Source organism: Mytilus californianus, unplaced genomic scaffold (genome assembly GCF_021869535.1).
Source record: "Mytilus californianus isolate M0D057914Y unplaced genomic scaffold, xbMytCali1.0.p SCAF_8, whole genome shotgun sequence".
Classification (NCBI taxonomy): domain Eukaryota; kingdom Metazoa; phylum Mollusca; class Bivalvia; order Mytilida; family Mytilidae; genus Mytilus; species Mytilus californianus.
In genome coordinates, this window is record NW_026262734.1 from 87,908,888 (window position 1) to 87,935,856 (window position 26,969).

At 32.7% G+C, this 26,969-nt stretch overlaps 1 protein-coding gene across 1 annotated transcript in view; it reads right to left on the reverse strand.

Moving 5' to 3' along the window:
* LOC127712885 (uncharacterized) overlaps positions 1–20,600 on the reverse strand; it is a 58,769-nt gene extending 38,169 nt beyond the window's left edge. Inside the window, exons 1-5 of the mRNA XM_052219487.1 lie at positions 20,596–20,600; positions 17,582–17,832; positions 15,027–15,231; positions 8,796–9,007; positions 5,997–6,125 (exon numbers count right to left, since the gene is read on the reverse strand). Of these exons, the coding sequence (XP_052075447.1) occupies positions 5,997–6,125; positions 8,796–9,007; positions 15,027–15,231; positions 17,582–17,832; positions 20,596–20,600 (802 nt within the window). The remainder of the gene's footprint in view (positions 1–5,996; positions 6,126–8,795; positions 9,008–15,026; positions 15,232–17,581; positions 17,833–20,595) is intronic.
* Positions 20,601–26,969: the final 6,369 nt, after the last annotated feature.

Consider the following 26,969-nt stretch of genomic DNA (forward strand, 5'->3'; position numbering starts at 1 on the left):
AAATTTGATATGGGGCGAGAGCGAGCAAAGTGCGAGCCAAATATGTTATTTATTGATCCGTATATATCGCATTAATATAAAAATAAGGAGATGTGGCATGATTGCCAAGGAGACAACTATCCACCAAAATAGATCAAATAATGTTGATGTAAGCAATCTAACGACCTTCAACAAGGGGTAAAACCCACACCGTATAGTCGGCCATAAAAGGCACTGACATGAAAAATATGAAATAATTCAATTGAGAAAATTAAAAGCCTAATTTATAACAAAACAATTTACGAAAAACAAATATGACAGACGTCAACCAACGACAAACACTGAACTACAGGCTCCTGACTTGGGACAGGCACATAAATAATGTGGCGGGTCAAACTTGTTTGATAGCGGTCAACCATTCCCCTAACCTGGAACAGTGGTGTGACAGCACACTTTAGGTCATAAGCACACTGTGTAACGAATTTATCTTACCTACTATCTATTATGATGTAGTAATGAATATATTGCAGTTGTTGCTATAGTGAATACGAGTGTACATAAGCGTCTCTTAAGACACGTGTATTTGTCTTACAGCTTGAAAAGTATTAATTATGTAAATTAACAATGTATGTTGATATGAGAACAACACCGTTTTTTTAAGCATTTTAACTTTCTATTTACTACTACTAACCGTGCATTTGAAATAACCCATGCCAACTTACGTAACAGTAAATATACACGGTTCCCAAGTGTTTTTTTTTATACCAATTATATTCCTAGAAGTTTATAGGAGGATAGTTAATATTTATTCCATACAATTTTTTTAACTTCTCCGTTCATAAATTTTGAAATGATTAAAACCTAATGTCACAAATCCCACAGGCAAAGTCGACATTTTGGTCAAATAGCTTCTACGTTTTTTAAGTACTTATACCGTTGGTTGATATATAGTCTGACGTTTGATAATGACAGATTTTATTGATCCCTTTATTTCAAATTTACCTTGAAGTTCGGTTATTTAGTAGTTACATTTTATACATACTGTCTTTCAAATTTTTTAATTGGAGCGTTCCAATCGCAATTAATTTAAACGGTGTTCTTTGTATTTAAAACAAACCAAGCTGTTTCACATTGATAAAAGAGGGACGAAAGATACCAGAGGGACAGTCAAACTCATAGATCGAAAACAAACTGACAACGCCATGGCCAAAAATAAAAAGACAAATAATAGTACAGATGACACAACATAGAAAACCAAAGACTAAGCAACACGAACCACACCAAAAACTGGGGGTGATCTCAGGTGCTCCGATAAAGGGATATTCCAAACAAAAATATGAAATCTATCTCAATTACATAAGAAATAAAATCGTACTATGACCTATGAATGTCCGTTTTTGTGTGTGTTATGTATACACAAGACGATAATGTGATGTATCTTATACAATTTTATCTTTTACACATTTCATTTATTACATTTTTTTCACAATCCAATTACAAATAAAATGTCATTGTCTATGGGTACAGCCACGTAGTTTAATAATGGAATGATAAAACGTTTTATGCTGACTCCAAAATTAATTGAAAAATTAATACTGTTATCAGACAAAGAGAGATAACAAATATCTTAATAAATCATCTAAAATTGATTGTAAAAAGAATGCTTTTCTGCGTTACAAATGTATAAAAACCAGTCAAGCCCAACATGAATGTCTGAATATTGCCAAAGAAATAGTCCCTACGGTTGGTCTTTCATTCTGTCAATTCTGACACCTCTTTTATGACACATACGACAACAAATACGCATTATATCAATGAAAGTGACCGGGAACTTACACATATAATCACATAAGAAACAAGTTCCAGCTAACAATGTAAATATAATTTTATTTATTGCAAATGCGTAGCACCACTTTCACAAATGTTGCACATAGATAAAAATGAATTTTGAACTTCATATGCATGTTCAAATTACAAAGTAAATTTTTCAAAAAATATGTCAAAACTTACAAATGTGACTGTTCATTACTAAATAAAAGTGAAATTAACTCGTTTATCTATGTGTGGGGTTTAGTTGAGTTGTAAACAGTATCCAGAACTTGTAATCTTTGTTCTACTAACAATGGCTGAGTGATCCCTAGTTTTAAAACTTCGTCATACATATCTATTCATTCCACACAACATATTTACATTGTGAATTTACGTATATTTATCCTAAAAGTATCCAAATTTGCTTCGTGTCTTTCCATACCAAATACACATGTTAAGATGTGCATTTTGCCTTTTCAGTCTAACAAACATTAATTTTTAAAACGGAAATATGTTTCGCTTATACATGGTATGAAGTTTTAATAATATAATAAAAAAAATGGAATTAAAATTGAAAATCTGTAGCATGCAACTGGTGCAAACCATTCAAGGTCAAGCTATAAAATGTATACTATGTATGCTTAACATCAACCACCAATGAAATATAACTTAGGATTTGGAGTCAAATAATCGCCTTGGACGTAAGAATTCGTTCAAAGTATCATCGATCCATCAAAAGCGATTCCCTTCATATAGACCTAATCAAAACTTTAACATGTAAACTATGCAGTAGTTTCTGTCAATGAAACTTTACCATGTGAACTACGTAGTAATTTCTGTCAATGGACCATGTCTGAGGGGACCGAGTGATATAACAAATATATGGCAATGAAACGATCGGGTGGTAAAACAACTGCATACCAAATATTTTAAATGTCGATTAGTTTTTGATCTTTATTGTGAACTTAATAGATTATCGAGTTCACAACAGACGCAACCAAAACAAAGCGATTTCGTCGAGGCCAGGTATAACTATTGGGATCCCTTTCTCTTCTTATATATGATATACATCATTATTTTGTGCGTTGAGAGTTGTTTTTAGGTATTATAAGCATTATATAAGTGATACCTTGCGTACATGAACATACTTATCAGAGAGGTCTGAAGAAGTGATATGTCTTGCATAAAAAAGAGGCGAAAGCTACAAAACTGAAGATTCCAAACTAACAAGTCGAAGAGAGACCAACGAAACCATTGCAAAAACAAAATACGACATAAAAAACAACAGTCCACGAAAGACTACAAAAAAAAAATAAAAGACTGAGAAACATGAACCAAATTCCGGGGTTTGATATCCGGTACTCAGGAAGGGTAAACATGTCTTTTCATATTATCATTAAAAAGTTTTTTTTCAAGACACCAACCTTATAATATGAAATGCCAGCCGCGTGTTTCATCTACTTAAGACTAAGAAATACATGTACTTCAAGCTTCTGTTTACACCATCACATGTTGTATTTGTTCCAAGTCCGGCTCTCTTGATAGGGTGTTGATTTTTCGTAATTTCGTCGAATGAAGTTGATGGTATTTGATGTCTCATCATGTTCTATGAATTTTTTCTGGTGATTCGTATTATTTTGTATATGTAATATTACATTTTTAAAGTGATGTGGAATGAACGATGAAATATTTTCAAATAAATTTATTTACCGTTTTCCAAGAACGAAATCTGAACTAAAAAAAAATTTTGAAAACTAGTTTTCAAAATAGTCAGAAATAAATAAGACGCAAATCGGTATTCAAGTCGAGTTTAGATTTATTTTGGCTCCTAAAGCCAGACCCCTTATATAATATAAAAATATATGTATGTTTAATGAAAGCCGTATAAATATCCCTTAACAGGAAGAGACAATACAAGTATCAACAAATAAAAACAAATCATTATTCTGACAATATATAGCAGTATAGCTCCCAGTTGATACGATATTCCGGGGCTTGTATTTCCTATCATGATTTCCGTGATAAAGGGTTGCTGCTAACAAGGAAGCTATTAAACCAAGAGTTCCAAGTGGTGAAGTTGAAATCATCCCTTCGTAAATTTTACGGACGCCATCACGAGTTGGTTGACCGTTATCGAATATCCGTTTCACAAATGATAGCGGATATGTTCCAAATGTCGTAACTACAACCCCGTCCCCTTTTCCTCGAATGTGACCTACCGAATTAGACTTAATACCGGGTTTGTACTAACATGAGCAACACGACGGGTGCCACATGTGGAGCAGGATCAGCTTACTCTTCGGAGCACCTGAGATCACCCCCAGTTTTTGGTGGGGTTCATGTTGCTCAGTCTTTAGTTTTCTATGTTGTGTTTTGTGTATTGTTTGTCTGTTGGTCTTTTTCTTTTTTAGCCATGGCGTTGTCAGTTTATTTTCGACTTATGAATTTGAATGTCCCTTTGGTATCTTTCGCTTCTCTCTTGTTCTAATATGAAATAATTCCATTTATACATTTATTCTACAGAACACTCATCGAATACAAATGAAAGATACATATATTTAAGTGAGAACTAAACTTGTTCATGGTACTAGACATACAACCACAATCTAGAATCTTCTTTTACAAAATTTTCAGGATCATCGTAACAGCAGTAAAACGTTTGTCTCATATAATTACACTTGTAACACTCCGTTCTTTAATTTCAAGCAATTCTCTTTTGATGTTTGCAACGTCAAAAATGTGGAAAAATAAAGAAAAACAAATTATAACTAAACTTAGTTTAATAGTCTTTAAATCAAATTACATTTTAAAAACATGTATTTGTTTGGGACTTTTCATATATTACTGATTTTTTTTATGCATATTCAATTGTCTTCTTCTAAGAATTGTTTTTGCATAATCCTGCACATATACATGTCAGTCAGTTATTAAACAAATGCTTGTTCACATGGTGCATTGTTCATAAGACTTCAAGAATTGTTAACTGTGATTTGCATCATATGTTTACTGACTTTCATCTTCAGTTGTTAGTGACGCAAAATACGTTTCGCATTTTTTACAACAAATGATGATAAAACTAGATTTGTTTAAAGCTATAGCTCAGTGTTATTTACTTGTACAGCAATGTCAGTTCTGCAATTTCTAACAACAACTGAAGAAAATTGGTCACTATTATAAATCTTTCCGTCGAAGATAAAAGTTACGGCCATAGAAAAACTACATATTAGTAGCTGCATTTGTTTTCCTTTTGGAAATACACTGTTCCATTCTTTGACAATCTAACAACACAACGAATAATAAAACAGACACAAGGACGGCAACTCCTACACCACCTATAGTTTTTGCTACTGGTCTATCTTCGTACACACTGATCTTTGTCAATTTATACGCTAAAATAGAATTATTTGATGATGTAAGTTGGCTCTCAAATACAATACAATAAGAGTATAGAATAACGTACTTGTCACATATCAATTGTATCAGTCTTAAGAATGAAAGAACTTCGTCGCCGGAAAAAAAAAAAAAAACAAAAAACAAATGCTTAAAATACGTATACTGTTTAATTGAATTCTGGATGTTAGGAACAATCTACTTCATCACGTTCATATTATTCATGTGACAACAAATCTCGGGTTGATTACTAAAGGGTAGCAAAAAAATTAACACACGCGAAACATCTATAAAATATTCTCTTAATATGACAAAATTACAAAAAAATGATTTTTGTAGTATAGTCAATTCACATAATCTTGTTTCTAGTTATTTCTTAATGTTATTTCGGTATTATTTTTATAACATGTATTTTTTGGCTCAAATTGTAAGGGGTCTGCGTCATTTTTTTTTTATTAAAATATTGCAATATCCTAATGCAGTGGTTATTTTCCAAGTGTTTAATTTATAAAAATAAATGTCTATAGTAAACATGTATACATAATGAGCGTAAATTGAAAATTTTCAACGCGATATTTGTAATTCCGTCCAAAGATTTGCTTACACATGAACCCTTTGGAGTTCTTGCGATACTTAAGTTTTGTCTTTTGTCTGTTACATTAATTTACTTATCGATCTATTGGGTTTGAAAACTGATTGAATATTGTTGCCTAATTTCGAAAACTAGCAACAATGATATTAAAAGAAAATACGATTCTAAAAATATAAATGCAGTTACCGTATTTATATGTAAGCTTAAACATGTGATATGTGCTTACCGTTTGTATGTTCAGGGTCAATAAACAGGATACGTTTTAATTCTTCTACTGTTGTTGAATTGACATTTATAGATGATATCTCAGGTTCGCATGTTATAGGTTCTGGACTAATAAGTGGAACGTCTCCTCCTGAAAACAGATAGTTAACAACTGATAACAAGACTCATATTTTATCAAGATGTGTATTGCGCATGACGCATGTGTAAATTCTGCGCAGTCAAAAAACATTTACCGTATACGAGTTGGCATCATACAGTTACACAGCATTGTCTGTGAAATTAATAATGAGTTTCCTTTATTTGTTTGCTTGTCAATAGCGTCGTCGTATAAGAATGCAGAATAAATTTAATTGATTGATATTTTGATTATACCGTTTTTAACAATTTAACAGTGGAAGTATATACAAACTCATCGAAGATACCAGGCTTATATTTTGGTACGCATGAACAGCATTTCTTTTACATAATCTTCATCAGTAGGACTCGAATCAAGACGGTTAAATGGCAAAATTAACTACAAATTTGATGAAAGTTTTTATATTTTAATATGGTTTGCCTAAATAGAATTCAATCAGAAGGAATCAGAACTTATCAGGGATACTAGATTTGCCATTTTATACTCCAGACAAACGTCTCGTCTACATAAGACTAACCAGTAGCGCTTGAATCAAAACAGTTTGAAATACAAACGAATTGCGATGAAAAAAAAAACATTAAAAAGGACCGACACAACGAACGCTCGCCTATATGTTTGACGACGTTATTCAAATATATTGCGGTTAGATATACTCAGCCAGAAATGTGATAAGGAAATGATTCATAAAATTTTTAAAGATCGAACACATATTTTTTTTTTATTTCAATCATTACTGGTTTGTTTTAATATTAAAAGTTTTGATTTTGTTATGCTTTATACTACTATCCCTTGAGCTAAATTGAAAGATCAACTATATCTCCTCATTAAACAGTGATGTTGCTGTCATAACACATTTCTATATGAAAAACCAGATGGATTCCAACATCAAATACAACATCTACACCAAAGATGATATCACCGAAATGCTTGTGTTTTTGACCGACCCCATTAGTGTTAAGTTTGGTATTAAATGTAATTTTCAATCAATGACATATTGATGATGTTCTGTCACTAAAAAACTACATTTCAATATGTGCATCCATCTAAATGTTCCCCACTAAAAGTAAAATAATGAATAACATGAAAACTAGGATGCCTGCTTGATATCTGAATCTTTTCTTCTTACACAGATAAAAGGCTTCAGACTGAAATCTAAGACAAGCGTACACGATTTCAGCTTTTCAATTTTTAGCAGTAACATACTGTCTGCTCTTTTGCATGTTTACGTATTTCAATGGATACCATATGCACATACGTGTTACCATTATACAGACTTTTCTTTAAAAAAAATGGTGTAGGCAAAGTCTTACGCATACTATGGTAATTCAGATTGAGTTGACAGATACTATGTGCCCGTGCCTAAATTCGCAGGCAACATATGTTTGTGCTGTTATACCTTTTAACTATTTTTCTTTTTCTTAAGGGCATACGCGATAAAGTTTTGATCCAACGATGATTTTTTTACGAAAATTTGTATAAAATCTTTTTTTTCACCTAGTCAATACAAATATGTAATAAAAATATACCTTCATGTGCTTAATTTAGGCTGAGATAAATGGGGTCGAAATTTTAGATATTAACTTAAAATTTCGGTTTCTTGGACATTTCTATCCTTTGGAAAGACATACTTAACTGTTTTGTTTCAAAAGACATGCGGATTTTTGTAAAAAGATTTGGAATATCTTCTCTACAAAGGTATTGTCTTTATTTGTGTAACAATTCTTTGGAAATATTTCATTTATTAAATTTTCAAGATTTCAGAAAAAAACCGGCATTTTTTGCTGTAAATTTATCTAATTTAAAAAAAAATCATCGCTTTTTTCTTCATAAAAATTTGAACAAATAATCTTCATACATTATCAAGTCAAAATTCATTTTTCAAAAGGAATGGTCCATGTTCATGATGTACTTGTTTCAATCTAATGATTAAAATCAATCGAAAAATGCATCTTTTCCAGATATGTCGTCGTTTGACGTCGGAAAAAAAATTACGTTAGCAACGTCATTACCTCCCCTGAAACTGTATCGTATGCCCTGAATGACAAATGTTTAATAGATGAGAATCTGCATGGCGGGTTATGCAAGCAAAAACAAGTAAATTTTACCTTGTCGACACACCCACTTCCACGCTTTTGGCGCTCATGCGACTCCCTCGTGTAGTTTTGTATTTGAATTGGTATACTGTGGATTCATTATTATTCGTGGGATACCAATTTTTGTGGATTTCGTGGGCATAGATAAAGTACAAATATTCTACAGGCGTGAATGCAGACTTTGGCAAAACCACGAAATCAAATATCCACGAAAATACAATTTCTCCTCAATCCAGGAAAATTGGTATCCATGAAAATAAATGAATCCGCACTATTCTGAATTGATTTGAACATCTTAAACTACGATTGCCTCTAATTCTTAGGATGTCCTAAGATGTCTACCCCAGGAATAGATTACCTTAGTTGTATTTGGCAAAAAATTTCCGAATTTTGGGTCCTTTATGTTCAATTTCGTATTTTATTTGACCTTTTTTTACTTTTTTTATTCTAGTGTCACGAATGAGTCTTTTGTACGTACGTCTGGCGTACAACGTTTTAAGCCTGATGTGTATATTGAGTTTATCTATAAATCATTTTAGAAAGACGTGGAATTGCTTGAATATAGTTTTACCTAGTCCCTGCTTGAAGCATACTGCTCCTGCCAAGGTACTACTGTTTGTGTTGCAGGGTATCCATGACTGCATTTGATTTGAGTCAATGACAACACATTTCTCTGCAAAAGAGCTCCATGACAGTAATGTCACAAACGCTGGGTCATTATTCCAGTTTGTTGGGGAACCCATTATGGAATGGGTGCCAAGCCAAGCTCGGGTACTTTTTAATCTGCAAATATCAATGGTTTTCTATTTTCAAAAAAGATTTTCGATATTTCTGCAGTAAATATATCCTTAAAACAAGTTCATCAAATCAAAAAATGTTCAAGCGTGTTTACAACATGTACAATGAAATGAAAACAATCGCGACTTGACTATTTCCCTACATCGTTTGTATGGTTTACATTTGCCCAGACATTGACGTATATGCAGCTTTCAAATGAGTATTAATATTCATGCTTGTAATGTTCGTTTTCCTTACCGAATCAATCTTAATATTGTAAACAATTATAACGTCGATGTTGAACTTTTCAGTCAGAATCCAATATTGATGCACCAATTTCAAAATTCCGTGAGAAACATGACAGGTGCCACTAGTTAAGCATGAATTTTTCGCACTAATTACAATTCCCGAGCACCAGCGTTTACACCGTGGTTTAGTTTTCTTTGCTCAATCTTTGGTTTTCTTGAGAGTCTTTGTGAACTGTTTTGCTCTTTGTCATTATGATGTCTCTGTTTTATTCCATAAGCATTGTTTTTGTTTCCCTCTTATAAGCTTGTTAAAAGGACTATTGCTTTAAGACTTTCTGATTTCTTACAATGCCAGATGTACCTCTATACAAAAAAAGAAAACAATTTAAAAAAGGAATAAGTCTAGGTTAGTCTATGAAAAGGTATATACTATGAAATTTAGAGCGAGGGGCTTCCCCCGAGCTCTTAATTTCATAGTATATACCTTTTCATAGACTATCCAATTTAGCACATATTTACAACTCGAGTAATCTTTTAATCGGTCAATTGATCGTTTATTTTGGCTGACTACTTGTATCACAGGTGTTTGTAAAACGGAGCTCATTAACGAAGTTTTGTAAATCTACTCACTAGTATCATTGTGAAATATGTGATTTCAAAAGGCCCTTGACTCCAGAATGAAAAGATGGTAGCTGCTGGTGTGTGTATGCTTATTGATATAAAGCGGTGTTTTACTATACATGTTGGAAAACCCCTATTTTTGGACGATCAATGCTTTTGAATGGGAACATATGGTTGACCCCCTTTTTTCCAGGGTTTGAACCCCCTTTCAAAAATGGCTGGATCCGCCCCTGGTATGTCCCCATAGATAGTCTGCGGATAGTCATTAGAAAGCAACTACCAATAGATCAAAGGTACTAGGGTTTATGTTTTTTTTTATTTCAAAGTAAATTCTAAAAGATGTATCAGAACATGTATATACATATATATATATAAACAAGTCTAAATTGAAAACAACGTTCAAACCTATGATTGCGTTGGATAAAAACCGCAATTTTTATACGTGTGCATGCAAAACAAATTTCTTGGTAGAGGGGTCTAAATACAGCACAAACAACATTTTCCAAAAGACCAAAAAAGTGAAAAAGTATATTTTAACAAAACGCATTTGACTAGCAGGTCGAACAACGGATGTTCTTAAACCCTGCTGACTGCCATTGGAGTTTGCCAAATAAACGGATCACCAGATGTAACAAAATGGATCTTCCCTTCACAAGGTTTCATGGTACACACTTTTTTGTGTACAAAGTAATTGCATGGATGATAGATTATCACAATTTTAAGATGGCGTTGTACTCTAATCAAGGTATAAAGAACCATATTTGTTACTCTTTTTTTAAATGAAAGAAACTTGCAATCGTCAAAAACATTTTTTAGATCCAAAGATTTTAATAGCAGTATATTTAAAAATCAACGTGAAAACTATATTACAAATTATTTAATTTCATTTGGAACACAGCATTTTATTTCAAAATAGCCATTGGCAATTTTTGTTTTAATATCTTTATTACGATACAATGAAATCTTACCCTGGTGCTCATTCATGCGTAGTTACTTAGTACACGGAAACAGTTTGTACTATGAAAATTAGAAGGCAAATTCTAGCAATTTGATTGGACGAGAAGTTGTAAGTATGTGCTAATATCTTCCATATTCTGGTACAATATCGGCTTTAACAAATAGACCATGATTACCTTAACAACAACTCATGATTTGATCGCTTTTGTTTCCCGTTAGATGTTTTGTACAATGTTTTCTTACGAATATCCCTCAATCAGGGCAGTTGATTAATGAACATGAAGTTAATTATCACGACATCATGGCATTACAAAATTGTAATTTTAAATATGAAGGAGAGCATTTAAAGGAAGATGGGATTAGGACAAGATAACTCACAACCTCTAGTTTGCAGAAAGGTGGTTTTCTTTTCGAAATCCAACTTTTGCTTCTAATAATTTTAATTTAATTACTAAGTAACCCATTTCGTGTAAAACGACTGTCTAATTCAATTTGTTTTTACCATGAATCAATAAATGTATCTAAAGATAAGTATATCGTTTGACTGTTTATTCTGCAATGCTCGGACTTGGCTGTATCCATACGATGCACAGATATATTCGACAAGTTAGAGAATGTTAAATATAACTTAAAATTAGTATGTATCGATTCAGCTAGAGAAGAAGAGTATACTCAATCATAGCTGTTTAACACATTCAATTAAAAAAATAAAGGCAATTACGTATAAGCTAAAAAAAACTGAATAATTGATTTGAAGGTGAAGTTTTAATTATACTTTAGCCTTTGGGTGTCTAAATATGTTAATTTCCTATTTTCTGTCATAGGCATCGATAGCCATGGTCGTATGTGCACTGGTCATGAATGAATGAACGATAAAAGGCTTAAGATTACCGGAGAGAACAATTTTGTCATTATTTTTCTAGATCGATATATATATATTGTTTAAATCACAGGGTGGTATAATGAGTTGTTTTTGAATTCTAACTATGTGGGGTTATTTTCCTCGTTTTTTTTATAAATAATTAACAGGTTTGTAACTCTGGTGTAATAGCCATCGTACAAAGGTTCGAGTCGACCCAAGAATGATGACAATCGATCCTTGTTCAAGATAAATTGTAATAAAGATCAACCTAGATTTTGATTAAAAAAAAGTCGAATGTCGAACGTTATATTTTAAGATTTAACAAGTAACATCCTTTCTAAAATAAACATAAAAATATAAACAATCGATGTATCGATCTGATGAGTTAAGCCCTATTCAACTGATTTTCCAGGTTAGGGGAATGGTTAAGCGCTCTAAAACAAGTTTAACACTGCCACATCATTAAGCTTGTAGTTCAGTGGTTGTCGTTGGTTCATGTCTGTCATATTTGTTTTTCGTAAATTGTTTTGTAATGAATTAGGCTGTTAGTTTTCAAAATTGAATGGTTTCAAATTTTTTATGTCGGGGCCTTTTATAGTTGACTATACGGTATGCTTTTTTTTTTTCACCTTGTTGAAGGCTGTACGGTTGCCTATAATTGCTTAAATCGACTTCATTTGAACTTTGGTGGATAGTTGTCTCATAGGCAATCATACCACATCTCCTTATCTATATGTCAGCAGTCGTGGTCGAGTTGTTATAGCATGTACGGACCAAAGACTTTGATGATAGTTGGAGAAAAACGTGCATGTTGGAATTCTTCATGTTTTAATCGATTTTGGGAGGTATAGAGGTTTTAGGCTCACATGTTTGATGGTCAGTTTAACTCAGTTAGAAATTGCTTCTTTAAACTAGAGGCTCTCAAGAGCCTGTGCCGCTCACCTGATTCTACTTTGATTCCTGAACTAATGTAAAATAGATTAAAATCATAACAGATACCCTAATAATGATTGAGGCCAAATTTGGTTAAATATTGGCCCCGTAATTTAATCAAAAGCAGAAGACTTTTGTAAAGTTAACAGAAATTACCAATACATTCATTGAAATTGTAGAAAATGACTTTATAAGGACAATAACTTCTACAAGATGTCAATTGACAATTTTGCTCTAGGATAACAAATCTTCAACAAAGGAACAACACTAATTGGTTCGCACCTCATAAGGAACATTCATGCCATATTTGATTTCATTCCATTCAGTGGTTCATATAAGAAAACATATTTATGTAATTCCTATAACTAGGTCTCTCGTTGGTGGCCATCTTGGATGACAAATCAGAAAAAAAGTTACAAAACTTGGTAAGTATCGGGTAAGCACCTCATAAGGAACATTAATACCATGTTTGGTTTCAATCCACTCAAAAAATCTTTAGCAGAAGACATTGGTTACATATTTCCCCATCGTGTTCTATGTTAAACTAAGGTCCTCCTGGTGGCTATCTTGAACAGTAAATCGGCAACAAAGTAGCAACACTTGATCAGCATCTCATAAGGAACATTCATGCCATGTTTGGTTTCATTTCATTCAGTGCTCCTCTAGAAGAAGCATTTGTATGCATTTCCCAAAGGGTCTTATGTTAAATTAAGTCCCCTGCTGGCGGCCATCTTGGATGATGGTTCGACTACAAAGTAACAACATTTGGTCAGCATTTCATTAGGAACATCCATGCCATGTTTGGTTTCATTCTATTCAGTGGTTCTCTAGAGAAGAAAACATTTGTATGTATTTTCCATAGGATTTTATGATAAACTTACTCCCCCTCCTGGCAGCCATCTTGGATGACAAATCAGCTACAAAGTAACAAAACTTGGTCAGCATCTCAAAATAAACATGCATACCATGTTTGGTTTCAATCCATTAAGCGGTATTCTAGAAGAAGACATTTGTATATATTTCCCATAGGGTCCTTTGTTAAACGAAGTCCCCCGTTGGCAGCCATCTTGGTTGATAGATTTGCTACAAAGTAACAACACTTGGTCAGCACCTCATAAGAAACACCCATGTCATGTTTGGTTTCATTCAATTGAGTGGTTCTTCAAAAGAAGACTTTTGTATGTATTTCACAAATGGTCCTTTGTTAAAATAAGTTCCCCGCTGGTAGCCATCTTGGATGATTCATTGACTACAAAATAACAACACTTGGTCAGCACTTCATTGGGAACATTCATGCCGTGTTTGGTTTCATTCCATGCAGTGGTACTCTAAAAGAAAACATTTGTATGTATTTCTCATAGGGTCCTATGTTAAACTAAGTACTCGCTGGCGGTCATCTTGGATGATTGATCGCCTAAAAAGTTACAACACTTGGTCAGCACTTCATAAGGAACATTCACGCCATGTTTTATTTCATTCCGTTCAGTGGTACTCTAAAAGAAGACATGTGTATGTATTGTCCATAGGGTCCTATGTTAAACGAAATCCCCCGCTGGTGGCCATATTGGATGATGGATCAGCTACAAAGTAACAACACTTGGTGAGCACCTCATAAGGAATATTCATGCAATGTTTGGTTTCATTCCAAGTTAAACGGACGACGGACAACGGACAACGGACGACGGACAACGGACAACGGACGACAGACGCCAAGTGATCAGAAAAGCTCACTGCAGGTGAGCTAAAAAAATTTACAGATAGAACACGATTGTTACGCCGTAGAAATACCCCCTCCCCCTTTTCAAGGTGTCATTGTGATACGAGAGTAAGCTAATTGTCAAAGTCCCATAACTCAAATACAATGGTCAAATCAAAATGATGGTACAGTATGGTCAATTTCATATAGTAGCAAACAAGTATGGGAGCTCTATGTGAAATGGTGTCAGAGGAGTTGCCATCACAACCAATATTTTAAACTCCCAAAAATGTTCGAATAAAAATGGAGATAGAATATGGTTAACTGCACAGTATAGCAAACAATATTATCAAGTATAAGAGCGTTCTGTGATATAAGAGCTATCTGTAAAACTACCCCATCAGAGATGAGATCGCAAGGTGTTATGTTTAGAATACTATCAAAAACTAACAAAGTTCCATAACTATTTTAAAAATGGTCAAATCTGAATGAAGATCTAGTATGGTCATGAAAATAAGACGATATCCTTCTAAGTATACGTCAAGCTTTCTGTCAAACGGTTTACGAGTATTGATGTGTTTCGGACGGACGGACAACCGGACATTCTTTCCATATCCTCCGCGGTGCGAGCGCGGGGACACCAATATACCGACGTCATAGAAATGAGCTAAGACACTTTTACCTTAGAAATTAGAACTATCTACTTACGAAAATACTGTACTCAAAACGTCATCCTTAATAAACTGATAATTTTGATCATCTATTAACGGTGCAAGGTAGCCACCGTCATCCCGACACTTGTTCATGGCATCAACAATTGTCCATGACGTCATTGATGAAGGCTTGTTGGTAAACCAGTAACAATGTTCTCTGTACAGTTGATCAGAGGTGGAGTTCCATTTAAGACAATTTACTAAAAGGGTTTAATTTCAATGTAATAAAATTTTAGTAACTTGTGTATGAAAAAAGTAAGATAGCAAAAATATCGAACTCCGAGGAAAATTCTAAACGGAAAGTCCCTAAGCAAATGGCAAAATCTAAAGCTCTAACACATCAAACATGAAGCGCAACAACTTAACCACGGGCGAGGATGTATAGTTTGGTACTTGCACTTTTTTTTCATTTTGTATAGATATTGTCAAGACTTTTAGCTGTATCTTAAGGCTTTTACTAAGATAAGTTCATGAATACACACTGTTGTAGGCGTTTTAGGTAGACATGCATTTACTGATTTTGTGTCTTGGATAGATATCCTATATCCTTTGTTTGTCTATTATAAACATTACTGAATGACAGTTCTTATATGTAGCTAATTTGATAGGCATTGCCAAAGCCTTATCCTCGTGACAGAATACATGTATTTAATAAGTTGTCGTTTAATTAACATCGTTGATATGAGGGTCTGAATGGAGAGGTATTCATTTCTATATTCTTTAATTTTATGTCATATTTTTGTTTGTTCTTTATTTTGTTCACCCATAATTCTTTATTCTTTATATCTTAACGTTTCATTATTTTTTATTGTTGCAATTTTATGCCATTTTTTGTATTCTTTTTTTTTTTGTATTCTGTTAACCAAATCCGATCTCTAAGATATTTATTGTAAGTGTCAGCATTTTAATGCATTTGCATCTCGATGTACCTGATTTACATGTTCATTTACGTATATTTGTTTATGTGTTTCAAAAACATTTAGCATTGGTCTAAATTGGATCTTTAACTTATGGTAAATAAGAGCTGAAAATTTTAAAAAGGGACTACTTTGTCAATTTTCACACAGTTTTTAATCATTCGAACCCCTATTTTATTGCAGCCAAAACAATGCTTTTCTCATATTCCTAATCAGAAACATAAAAGGGAGTAATCCTCAAGGTTCTTTACTAGGTCTCCAATTACTTGTAATTATTTTTTTTCCTATTATACTGATTACAAATTCAAACTCTTTGCGAATAGAATGATATAGAAAATGTTTTACGTTTTCATTTAAGAAAAGTATTCAAAATTAAAATGGCTATACAGTTGTTTGCATTACAATACGTTAAATAAATCAACATCCCCTATAGTATTCCGGTTTTTTAATATGCATATAAAATATGCTTTGTGCTAAACGCTTAATTTGTAGATTCATTTCTATGATATTCCGACAAACACCGTTATCATTTTGTGAACGATCAAGGTTGTGTCTGAGATGTAATACGGTAACCGCTATTTTAGAGGTTTATTTAAATTATTAACATATCATTGCGTATATTCCTGCCAAGTAATCTAGCATGCATGAGGGTCTGAATGGGGCTCTTCATTTCTATATTTTTAATTGTTTCTATTATTTTTCTCTATTCTTTATATGTTTTAAGTCATTTTTCTTTATTCTTGATATTTGTTACGTCATTTTTCTATTTTCTTTATATTTCTTGCCCATTATTCGCTATTCTTTATTTTTGGCACATTTTTCTGTAGATTTGGACAAGTATTCTCTATTTTGTAAACCCCATCCAGACCCTCACATACAACTTGCAGCTTAATTTGGTTGTGTAAATGTTTTTATTGTTTCTTAGTTGGCAGTGGTATATAATCCTACAACTGTATACGTAGTCGTCAATGTCCGGTCAGCACCTAACGTCAATGTTCGGTCAACACCTAACGTCAATGTTCGGTCAATACCTAACCTCAATGTCCGGTCAACACCTAACAGCAATGTTTGGTCAACACCTAACGTCAATGTCCGGTCAACACCTAACGTCAATGTCCGGTCATCACCTAACGTCAATGTTCGGTCAATACCTAACAAAACAATTCAATCAAGCTGGAGCTAGATGCGGCAAGGAGTAAAATTTATGTCTGTTTTAAATGCCTTGCTGTGATTTCGAGATGCAGAACGTAAGACACCCAATATTTTGTATCTATTTGTTTTGGCAACTGAGTGAAAGGATTTCATGTTACATGCATTAATTTCATTTGGGGAAGTTGATTATTTCTTGACTGTTCCGTATATACATTGCATTTAAAAAATATCGACTTATGTCTATCATTTTGGAAACGAAAAGATATGGTGGACAAATGTATGAGAAAAAATCAGGAAAAAAATCAAGAGCAAAGTATCAGCGCTTTTATTTGTGTTCTCAATGTGACAGTTAGGTCTTAAACAATGATAAAAAAATCCTCACTTGACTGTACGTTGAAGGGGGTCCCTAGCAAATGTAAGATATAGAATGAATATAAAAAAATCGTCGTGTCAAAGTTCAACTAGCATACTATCAACCTACCTTTTTTATAACATAACATCTCTTTCCGACGATAAGTGCATGACTTGTCTTGAGTTTTATTTGGGAGAGAATGGCTTCTTCTGTTAATCACAGCACAGTTTTGAGTTGGTCCTCCGTTCGGCTGGTTAAGACTTAAGTCTGCATCAATCCAAAATGTTGACCAAAAGTCATTGTTTGCTATGCTTGATCCGTCTAAATGGGTCCATGTGTCTTCTTCAGCCACGTCCATCACTCCTATAAATGTTTCTCCTCTAGGAAAAAAAATTGATATATACGTGATTGATCAAAGTCATGTAATATTGTATTGTACGTTTGTACATATTCTGATGTTTAATAAGATTTTCAAGACAACATGATAGTATTTGCGGCTTAAGGTGTAATGCTACATTTTATTCTCTTAAACAGTTAAAAAATACGAAATGAAAACAACAAATATGTCTTTCTATTTGGTAAAATAATATGAAACAAGAATGTGTCCATAGTACACGGATGCCCCACTCGCACTATCATTTTCTATGTTCAGTGGACCGTGAAATTGGGGCCAAAACTCTAATTTGGCATTAAAATTAGGAAGATTGTATCATAGGGAACATGTGTAGTAAGTTTCAACATGATTGGACTTCAACTTCATCAAACACTACCTTGACCAAAAACTTTAACCTGAAACGGGACATACAGACGAACGGACGGACGGACGAACGGACGGACGAACGGACGCACAGACCGAAAAACATAATGCCCCTCTACTATCGTAGGTGGGGCATAACAAATACATTTTCTGTCATGTATGTGGTAAAAATCAATACAAAATAAAAAAATTAAAAATTGCTATATTGTAAAATTAATTCAAAACATATAATTATCTATGTGGTAAAATTTACGCTAACATATTTACTGCACTAGGTGGGACAAATTTATAGTGTATTGTGTTTTCAGGTAAATCATATTAATTGTGAAGTATATAAAAATGAAAGAGAATTGTCGTATGATCACCAATGAGACAACTAGACCAAATGATGGAGATTAAAGCAACAATTTGGCACCTTACGGCCTTCTACAATGAGCAAAACCCATACCGCATAATAAGCTATCAGGAGACCATACACAACAAAATCTAAAACAGTTAAAATGAGAAAACCACCAAAACAATAAACTAAAACAAATATGATAGAGACAGCAACCAAAGACAACCACTGAATCACAGCTTTCTGACTTTAGACAGGCCTTACAAAATGTGATAGAATGCGTCAAAACACATAGTACCGACAACGAACTATGGCTAAACTAGTCCATTTTAAGTTAGAGTTGCAAACCTTCGTTTTAATAAATACTGAGTGTTAAAATTCGAGTAAAACTAAATGGAAAGTTTGAATACAATCTATTCAGTTTTGTTATCCGATTTTAGAAACCTTTCAAACCTTTTAACCGTCCAGTCAAAAATATTCCATGTTAACGTCCCTTTTAAGCATAGATTTGACTATGAGAAAAGAACATTTAGGGTAACCATATTTATATATCTCAATACAGCAGCAACCCAACAACACGAACCTAGAGTAACACGTTTTTAACCCCGTGTTTGTTTTCCATTTTATGCATAAGAATTAAAAGCAAGATTAAATAAAACATACGCGCCGCTTGGTCTTAAACTTTCCACATAATTGTACTGTTCTACGTCTATATATGGCGCCAATCCATGGCCGTCTTCAGCACAAAGCTTATTAGCTTCAAATGCATTAGTTGAATTTGGTGACCAGTTGTACCAGTAACAATGATGCCTGTAAATGCCATCTAGCGGTGAATACCATTTTAAACAATCAACAGCAAAGCACGAATACCCTAAAAGTATGATTGAAGCAAAAATGTTTTATTGAAACTCTCTGGTTTTACTATCGTAACGTTGTTTTGTCCAGTGTTTGATTCGAGACACTTTTGAATGAAGTTTCAAAATATTTGAGGCGCTTTATTAGAATTTAACAAAATATTTTCTTTCCGTCTAAAAATGTCAACAATCAGATGTTTGAGATTCTGCTGTTTTTTAAGGATGTTCGCTCCTCCTGTTTTTTGGTTTTTTGTCAGATATTCGGAATCCTCTGTTTTTTTCCATAAAGTGCTGATAAATATTTTTCCCGCTAACCCCTACGCTTCTTTTCATAATTTTATTACATATAGTTTAGAAAGCCATATTTGAAAATTTGACAAAATCCTTGTTATTTTTTCATAGTTTTTGAAAGAAAAAGGATGCCAATGTTAAACGTATGAAAAATCTAGAGAGAATCATTTTCCGCCAATTTTCAATTGTTTATATCTCGAAAACAAAGTCACGGACCCATCATTTTTTTCTTCTTTTTTAGTTCCGTTATTTATATACTACCAATTTGTTACAGTCTTTTACAAAGCTTGTTATTTTTTAAACAGAGTAGCGAACATCCTTTAAGTAGGCAAAAAGTTATCATAGTTAGAATAAATCACATTAATTTTCAAAAAAATAAATAAATGTAAATCCTCAGAATAAGATAAGATAAGATAATGATTATTTAAAAAAAAAGGGGGGGGGGGCAAAAGATACCAAAGGGACATTCAAACTAATAAGTCGAAAATAAACTGACAACGCCGTGGCTAAAGTGTCACATATTGATCTTACAAGTAAATATAAATGTTCAATACACAAAACAGTTAAAACAAAGATCACTTCCCAGCCAAAGTAGACTTACGAGACACTAACTTTACAATAAAACACATTAAAAATATATAATTTTAAATTATTTACAAGCACGTCTTAAATAAGGACATACAAAATTCCACATTTGATAAAGTAAAAGTCTATATGAAAATGAAATATTGTGATAAAGTAAATACAATTGTCGATGGATTTATCTTTTAAAAAGAATATAAAAGTATTTAAGAATAGTATTACACGCTGCATATAACACAATCCGTGTTTTATTGATAATTTTAGCAATTAAAAAGCGAGAAAAACGGATCTTGAAGCGCCATTTCGAGGAACAAAGTAGTACTTCATTTTTCGTCATTTACAATACAAAAAAGTACATTCATACATTTTGATATATTTCAGGATGTGTGTTATAATCATGCTAATCGAAATATATTATTTGATTTCTAAAATGTTCAATTTCCACCAACATGTTCAATAAAACCGCCTATGGGACGGCAAGCTTAATAGAAAATCTATTATTGGTTATGATTTAGTGTAATAAAATTGAGAATGGAAATGGGGAATGTGTCAAAGAGACAACAACCCGACCACAGAGCAGACAACAACCAAAGGCCACCAATGGGTCTTCAATGCAGCGAGAAACTCCCGCACCCGGAGGCGTCCTTCAGCTGGCCCCTAAACAAATATGTATACCAGTTCAGTGGTAATGGACATATTTTAGTAATAAAAATTCAAGTTAAATAATATGCACAATTTAACATGAAAATACAAACACAATTAAATAATTAATAGGATACAGGAAACAAGCTGTTAACTTATACAAATCCAGGACCTGTTTATCAAAGGTGTCCTAGGACTTTTCCTACGACATATCTTAGGACATAATTTAGGGTGGAATTATGAATGTTCTAGGATATGATCGAAGCTCTCCTATGGTTATTTTACCTAGGATTTCCTAATCGCTAGCCTTAGTGTTGGGGTAGAAGTAAATAGCAAAATAATAAAAATTAAAACTACATAATTATTAAGATAGCAATGCATGCCAATTAACCAGTGAATATGATACTAATTTTACAAAACATTAAAAAATAATGAAAATTATTAATAATATTGAGAATGAAAAAGGGGAATGCGTCAAAGAAACAACAACCTGACCAAATAGCAGAAAACAGCCCAAGGCCACCAAAAGGTCTTCAACACAACCAGAAAATCCCGAACCCGGAGGCGGACTTCAACTGGCCCCTAGGTATTATTAAAATTATTTAACAAAATTATTCAATGAGTGTAAATTCAAACGTTTACAAAACAACACAAAACAAAAAAAAATATATATATATAACTACTTTTTCTATTCAAATTGACCAATTTAAATGTAAATATTTACACCGATAAAAATAATGAATTATTTTTGAGGGAGTTGAATTTAAAGTGTCACAGTTTCTTTGTTCATATCAGAGAGAGTTCAAAGATAAATATCGTGGATCTTTCATATAAATACACTGAGTGTTGTTAAACTATTTCAATACAGTTCTGCCTACGAGTGACTATGAACAAAAAAAGGAATCATTACTTTACAAATACCAAAGAACAGGCTCTCATGAAAGTATAAATTTTTAAGGTATCGTAAAATGTCTAATGTTGCAACAAATAGTGCTAAAAAGAGGGTTTAAGGTGGCTTGGGTGTCTTCCTCCATCTTGGATTTTGAAAAAAAAACAGATAACAATCGGTCCAGATCTTTAATGAAATGTGCAAATTTCGAGAGTAGTATGTAATTCATGTGTCAGACTTTTCGTGTTAATATAGAAAAATATGTGTTTTATCATATTAACGGTTTTATTTTACAAACAAACAAAAAATTTGATGGATTCACTTTTTTTCAACTTTGCCAGAAAAGGGGAGGTAACTCAGATATAATGGGAGATAACTTCGATAAAGTAATTTTATAAACAAGTTGTTTATTTTTACAATAGGTGTCAATATGATATTCACACTTTATTTTTGCAAAGGATAATCAACGACTCAACTTCAAAGTTAGATCCCTGATGTTGAAGATGGATGGATTGTTGTTTAACTTCCTGTGGCAGGTCAGACGAGAAAATGATAATGAGAAATGAATACTGACCCTGCTTTGTAGTAGACCGACACGCTGAGCCGGATTTTTAATGTGCTAGCTCACAAGATATCAGTTCGCAGGAAGACATGACCCCCCCCCCCCCCCCCCCTTCTTGTGGTGTTCTACACGGTGAATATGAACTGTTAAATATACTTGTCAAGCTACAACGTAGTGTCATCGTATAAAAAATTACGAATATTTGCAAACAAATACAAGTACAGATCGCGAAAACCAAAAAATATCTACAAGCATGCAGTGATAGAGTTGAATCTATCGTCTAACACCAGCATAGGCGGTCTATCAGGTTCGCGTTTTGCTTTTGATGTATAATATAAATGCTTCAACTCCGTACACAATACGTTCTTTTATCTCTTTTAATTAAAAAAATTTCTATAATTCTGTGTTATTTTCTAAAAAACAATTTGCAAAATATATTATAATTCTACTTTGCCATTATGTGACTGTGACGTTAAACTTGCATTTAATGCAACCTATAAGTAATTGTAACAGTAGATGTTTGGCGTTTATTGTTATTATTTTTAAGTTGAAATTAAAATTGATTTAATCCAGCAATTCAGCAAACAAAAAATGGTAAAGAGAAAATAGTAATAAAAAAGTAACAGCCAAAGTGCAGATAATATATCAAGGCAGCACCCTAATTTACCTCGTTATATATGTTACAGTTATAGAAGGAGTATCAGCTTAAACTTTGCTTTTGGTCATGCATATTTTCCCCTATTAAAATAGCTTTTCTGACAAAATTAATAAAAGTTATTGCTATAATTTACTTTGAGTAGTTTGAAATGAAGCAAATGTATAATTCCACTGATATACTAGTAAGTGGAAAAAATATTTTCTAACCGACAACATGTACACTTATGCCGAAAGTCAATGTGCATGTAAACATAACACAGGGACAAATGTCTGTGATAGGAGACATGATAAGCAATAATGTAATACAATTGTAAAGGGGTTCCACGGAATCATGTGTCTCGCCTGCAGTTGCTACTGTCAGTCTAAAAGTGTTATGATGTTGTCTTTTTATGAATAAAAAAAGGAAAAAACAACAACAACGAAAAATCAATCTTTTTTCTTCAGATGCTATTTCTTGGTTTAAGAAGCTTATTTCCACGTGTCAAATCATTCAACAAAGGTTTAACACATTAATAATGTCTAAAAATATAATCCGAGATTGTATGTACAGTGACTAAACCGATGACCGAGAACAATAGAAAATTCACTCTTCTTATGAAAAAGTCGAGAAAATCAATTGTAAAACAATGCCGGTGACGATACTGATTAAAAGTTATTTCTAAACAGTAATCTTACATTTTAAATAATCATTTGTTAAACTGTTTTATTGGAAATATACATGCAAAGACGCGATGTTTTTAGTTCATCATTTACAGAGATAATTGCATTAGAAGCTTGTGAAAAAGAAACAGACCGTATCTAAATCTTAATGGCAAAAAAAAATAAACTAAGCCCTTAATAGGCAAATTACGGAAAAATTAAAAAAAAAAGAAAACATTTTCAAAATTTCTCTTTGGATTCTGTCTTTTCGTCAGAAAAAAAGCTCCGATCCAAGTTTCATTATATTTCATCGAAGTTATTGATATTTAAAAAAATAAGTAACCTTAGAATGCATCTTAACCGTGAAAAAACTTAGTACACTGATCAATAAAATACGGGAAAAAGAAAACAAATCATAAATTTAACTCTGAATACAGTCTTTTGATCATACAATAGCTTCTGTCCAAGTTTCATAACATTCCATGAAGGTAAACTTTGACAAAGTAAATAATGTCTAAACAAAATTTAAAACACAAACTCAACATAAGGGATGACGACGCCGACGCCGACGACGCCAACCACGGAATGTCGGATCGCTATGTCTCGCTTCCACAAAAAAATGTTTTAGGCACGACAAAAAAAAAAAATAAACAAAAACCGTATCATGTTTTCATGCAATGCATTATTTTCCCTCGAAATACCTTTCTGTTCCCTCGATACATAGACAATAATAGTGCATTGACTTGACATATCGTTGATATGTCAAGTCAATGCACTATTATTGTCTTTATACTGCAATCTAAAAAAAAACTTTTTTCAGTTGTTGTTTAATGTGTTAATGTTATTATTTGATTTAAATGTTGGGAAACGTCCCCCTTTTATAAAAAGGCATCATATCATGCAGGCGGAGAAATATACAACACAATGAAATGTACAGTACCTGTTGAAACCCGCAATCGATGGTGAACGAATTTGTTTGAGAATGAACTAAAATATCAACAATAAGCATAAAACATAATGATTTATAGTTTGCAAACCAAAAATATTAACAAGTGAAATATGTTTTTTTTCTAAAGATTGCAAAAGAAATAAGTTTGAGCCGTTGTATACATTGGAAACAAGAACAGGTTGAATAGGTCGTATGAATAATTAATTATAATTTCGGCAATTTCTATTTAAATATCCATGAGGAAAAGTGATATCAGGTCAGTGAATGTATATGATATAGAAATATACGGTCAACGCATTTTGACTGCTCAAATAGAACGAGTGCAGTATAAATCATTTTAAAGGTATTTCTTTGTCACAGGTATTTTTCCTTCTAATCGTATCTGTTTGGTTCCAAAATATATATCAAAATTGGAATATAAAATTAATTGCCGTAGCTGAAAGGTTGGTAACTAGGGAGCAATCACAATAACTCAACAAAAAAGTATGCATATAACTGTGGATTTCACTTAAACAGCATATAAATATAAATGTCCTGTAACGTACACCCGTTGAATCTAAAATATAAAAAAACTAAGTACAGTTGTTGATATAGTATATCTTTTTTGTCACCACCTAGTCGTGTAGTCTCATATTTTCTTGAAACTTTGTGTGTTGAAAGCTATTGATCAACCTAGCAGAAATGTGGTTACAAAACTTATTTACGTCTCCGTTGCTATATGTTAAAGATAAACCTTCCTTCTAGGAGACAGTGGTTCAGATCAAGGAATTTCAAATACGCCCTACACATCAAAGAACTTAGGTTCAGATAAAAGAGTTTCAAATACGCCCTACACATCAAAGAACTTAGGTTTAGATAAAAGAATTTCAAATACGCCCTACACATCAAATAACTTAGGTTCAGATAAAAGAATTTCAAATACGCCCTATACATCAAAGAACTTAGGTTCAGATAAAAGAGTTTCAAATACGCCCTACACATCAAAGAACTTAGGTTCAGATAAAAGAGTTTCAAATACGCCCTACACACCAAAGAACTTAGGTTCAGATAAAAGAGTTCCAATCACGCCCTACACATCAAAGAACTTAGGTTCAGGTCAAAGAATTTCAAATACGCCCTACACATCAAAGAACTTAGGTTCAGATAAAAGAGTTTCAAATACGGCCTACACATCAAAGAACTTAGGTTCAGATAAAAGAATTTCAAATACGCTCTACACATCAAAGAACTTAGGTTCAGATAGAATAATTTCAAATACGCCCTACACATCAAAGAACTTAGGTTCAGATAAAAGAATTTCAAATACGCCCTACACATTAAATAACTTAGGTTCAGATAAAAGAGTTTCAAATACGCCCTATATATATAAGTGTATATTGGGAGTATTTGAAATTCTTTGATATATAGGGCGTATTTGAAATTCTCTGATCTGAACCATGGTCTCCTAAAAGAAAGGTTGTATCTGTTTACATTTAGCAATTTTTGTATATATATACACACACATTATACTTTTGTAACGATTTTCGTTTATTATAAGCATAAGAAAATTGCAAAACAGCAACCCACCGAGAAAAAATAGAACATAATTATGCTCCATGTTTAAAAATCTCCTGATGAACTGTCTATTTTGAGGTAATAAAAAGAGAAGTAAATGCAAAGCATTAAAAAAAATATGAAATTCACATATGTCTGTTTAATGAGCAAGGAATGTATCTATTTGTTCCAGTAAGTTCCGATGTATTTTCCTTTCAAAATATTTGTTTTTGAATTATAAAAGGGACATTAGCTACGAATGAGATAAAATATTTAAAAAAAATATATTTCAAACATTTTTAAAAGCAAGAAATTCAATATAGAACTATTATTTTGCTATTAGCAGTAAGTTCGGTTCAATTTCGCCAAAAAAAGCTACAGAAACATCGCAGATGTATTATTGGCTTGTAAGTCAAATTGAATAATTCAACACATTTGAATGCGTATTCATGTTACCTGTAATTCGGCATTTAGTGGAGATGTGTTGCTACTGAGTATAAAAACTGGAACTGCATAGTTATTTGAACAAAGGACAGAACCTATTCGAATAGTGGGGAGTCATGCCGAAATGCTCGTAATTTGATTATATAGAGACATATTAGAGATAAATTTTATTTCCAATAGAGGACCCATTATATATATATATATATATATATAAGGATATCTGTTATCCGAAATATTTATAAATAATTACATTTATAGTTCCTTTTTTTGTTATTAGTGTTGTTGTGTACACTTTTTAGGCGTTTATATATATATATGTTCGACCTGCTAGTCAAATGCGTTTTGTTAAAATATACTTTTTCACTCATTTGGTCTTTTGGA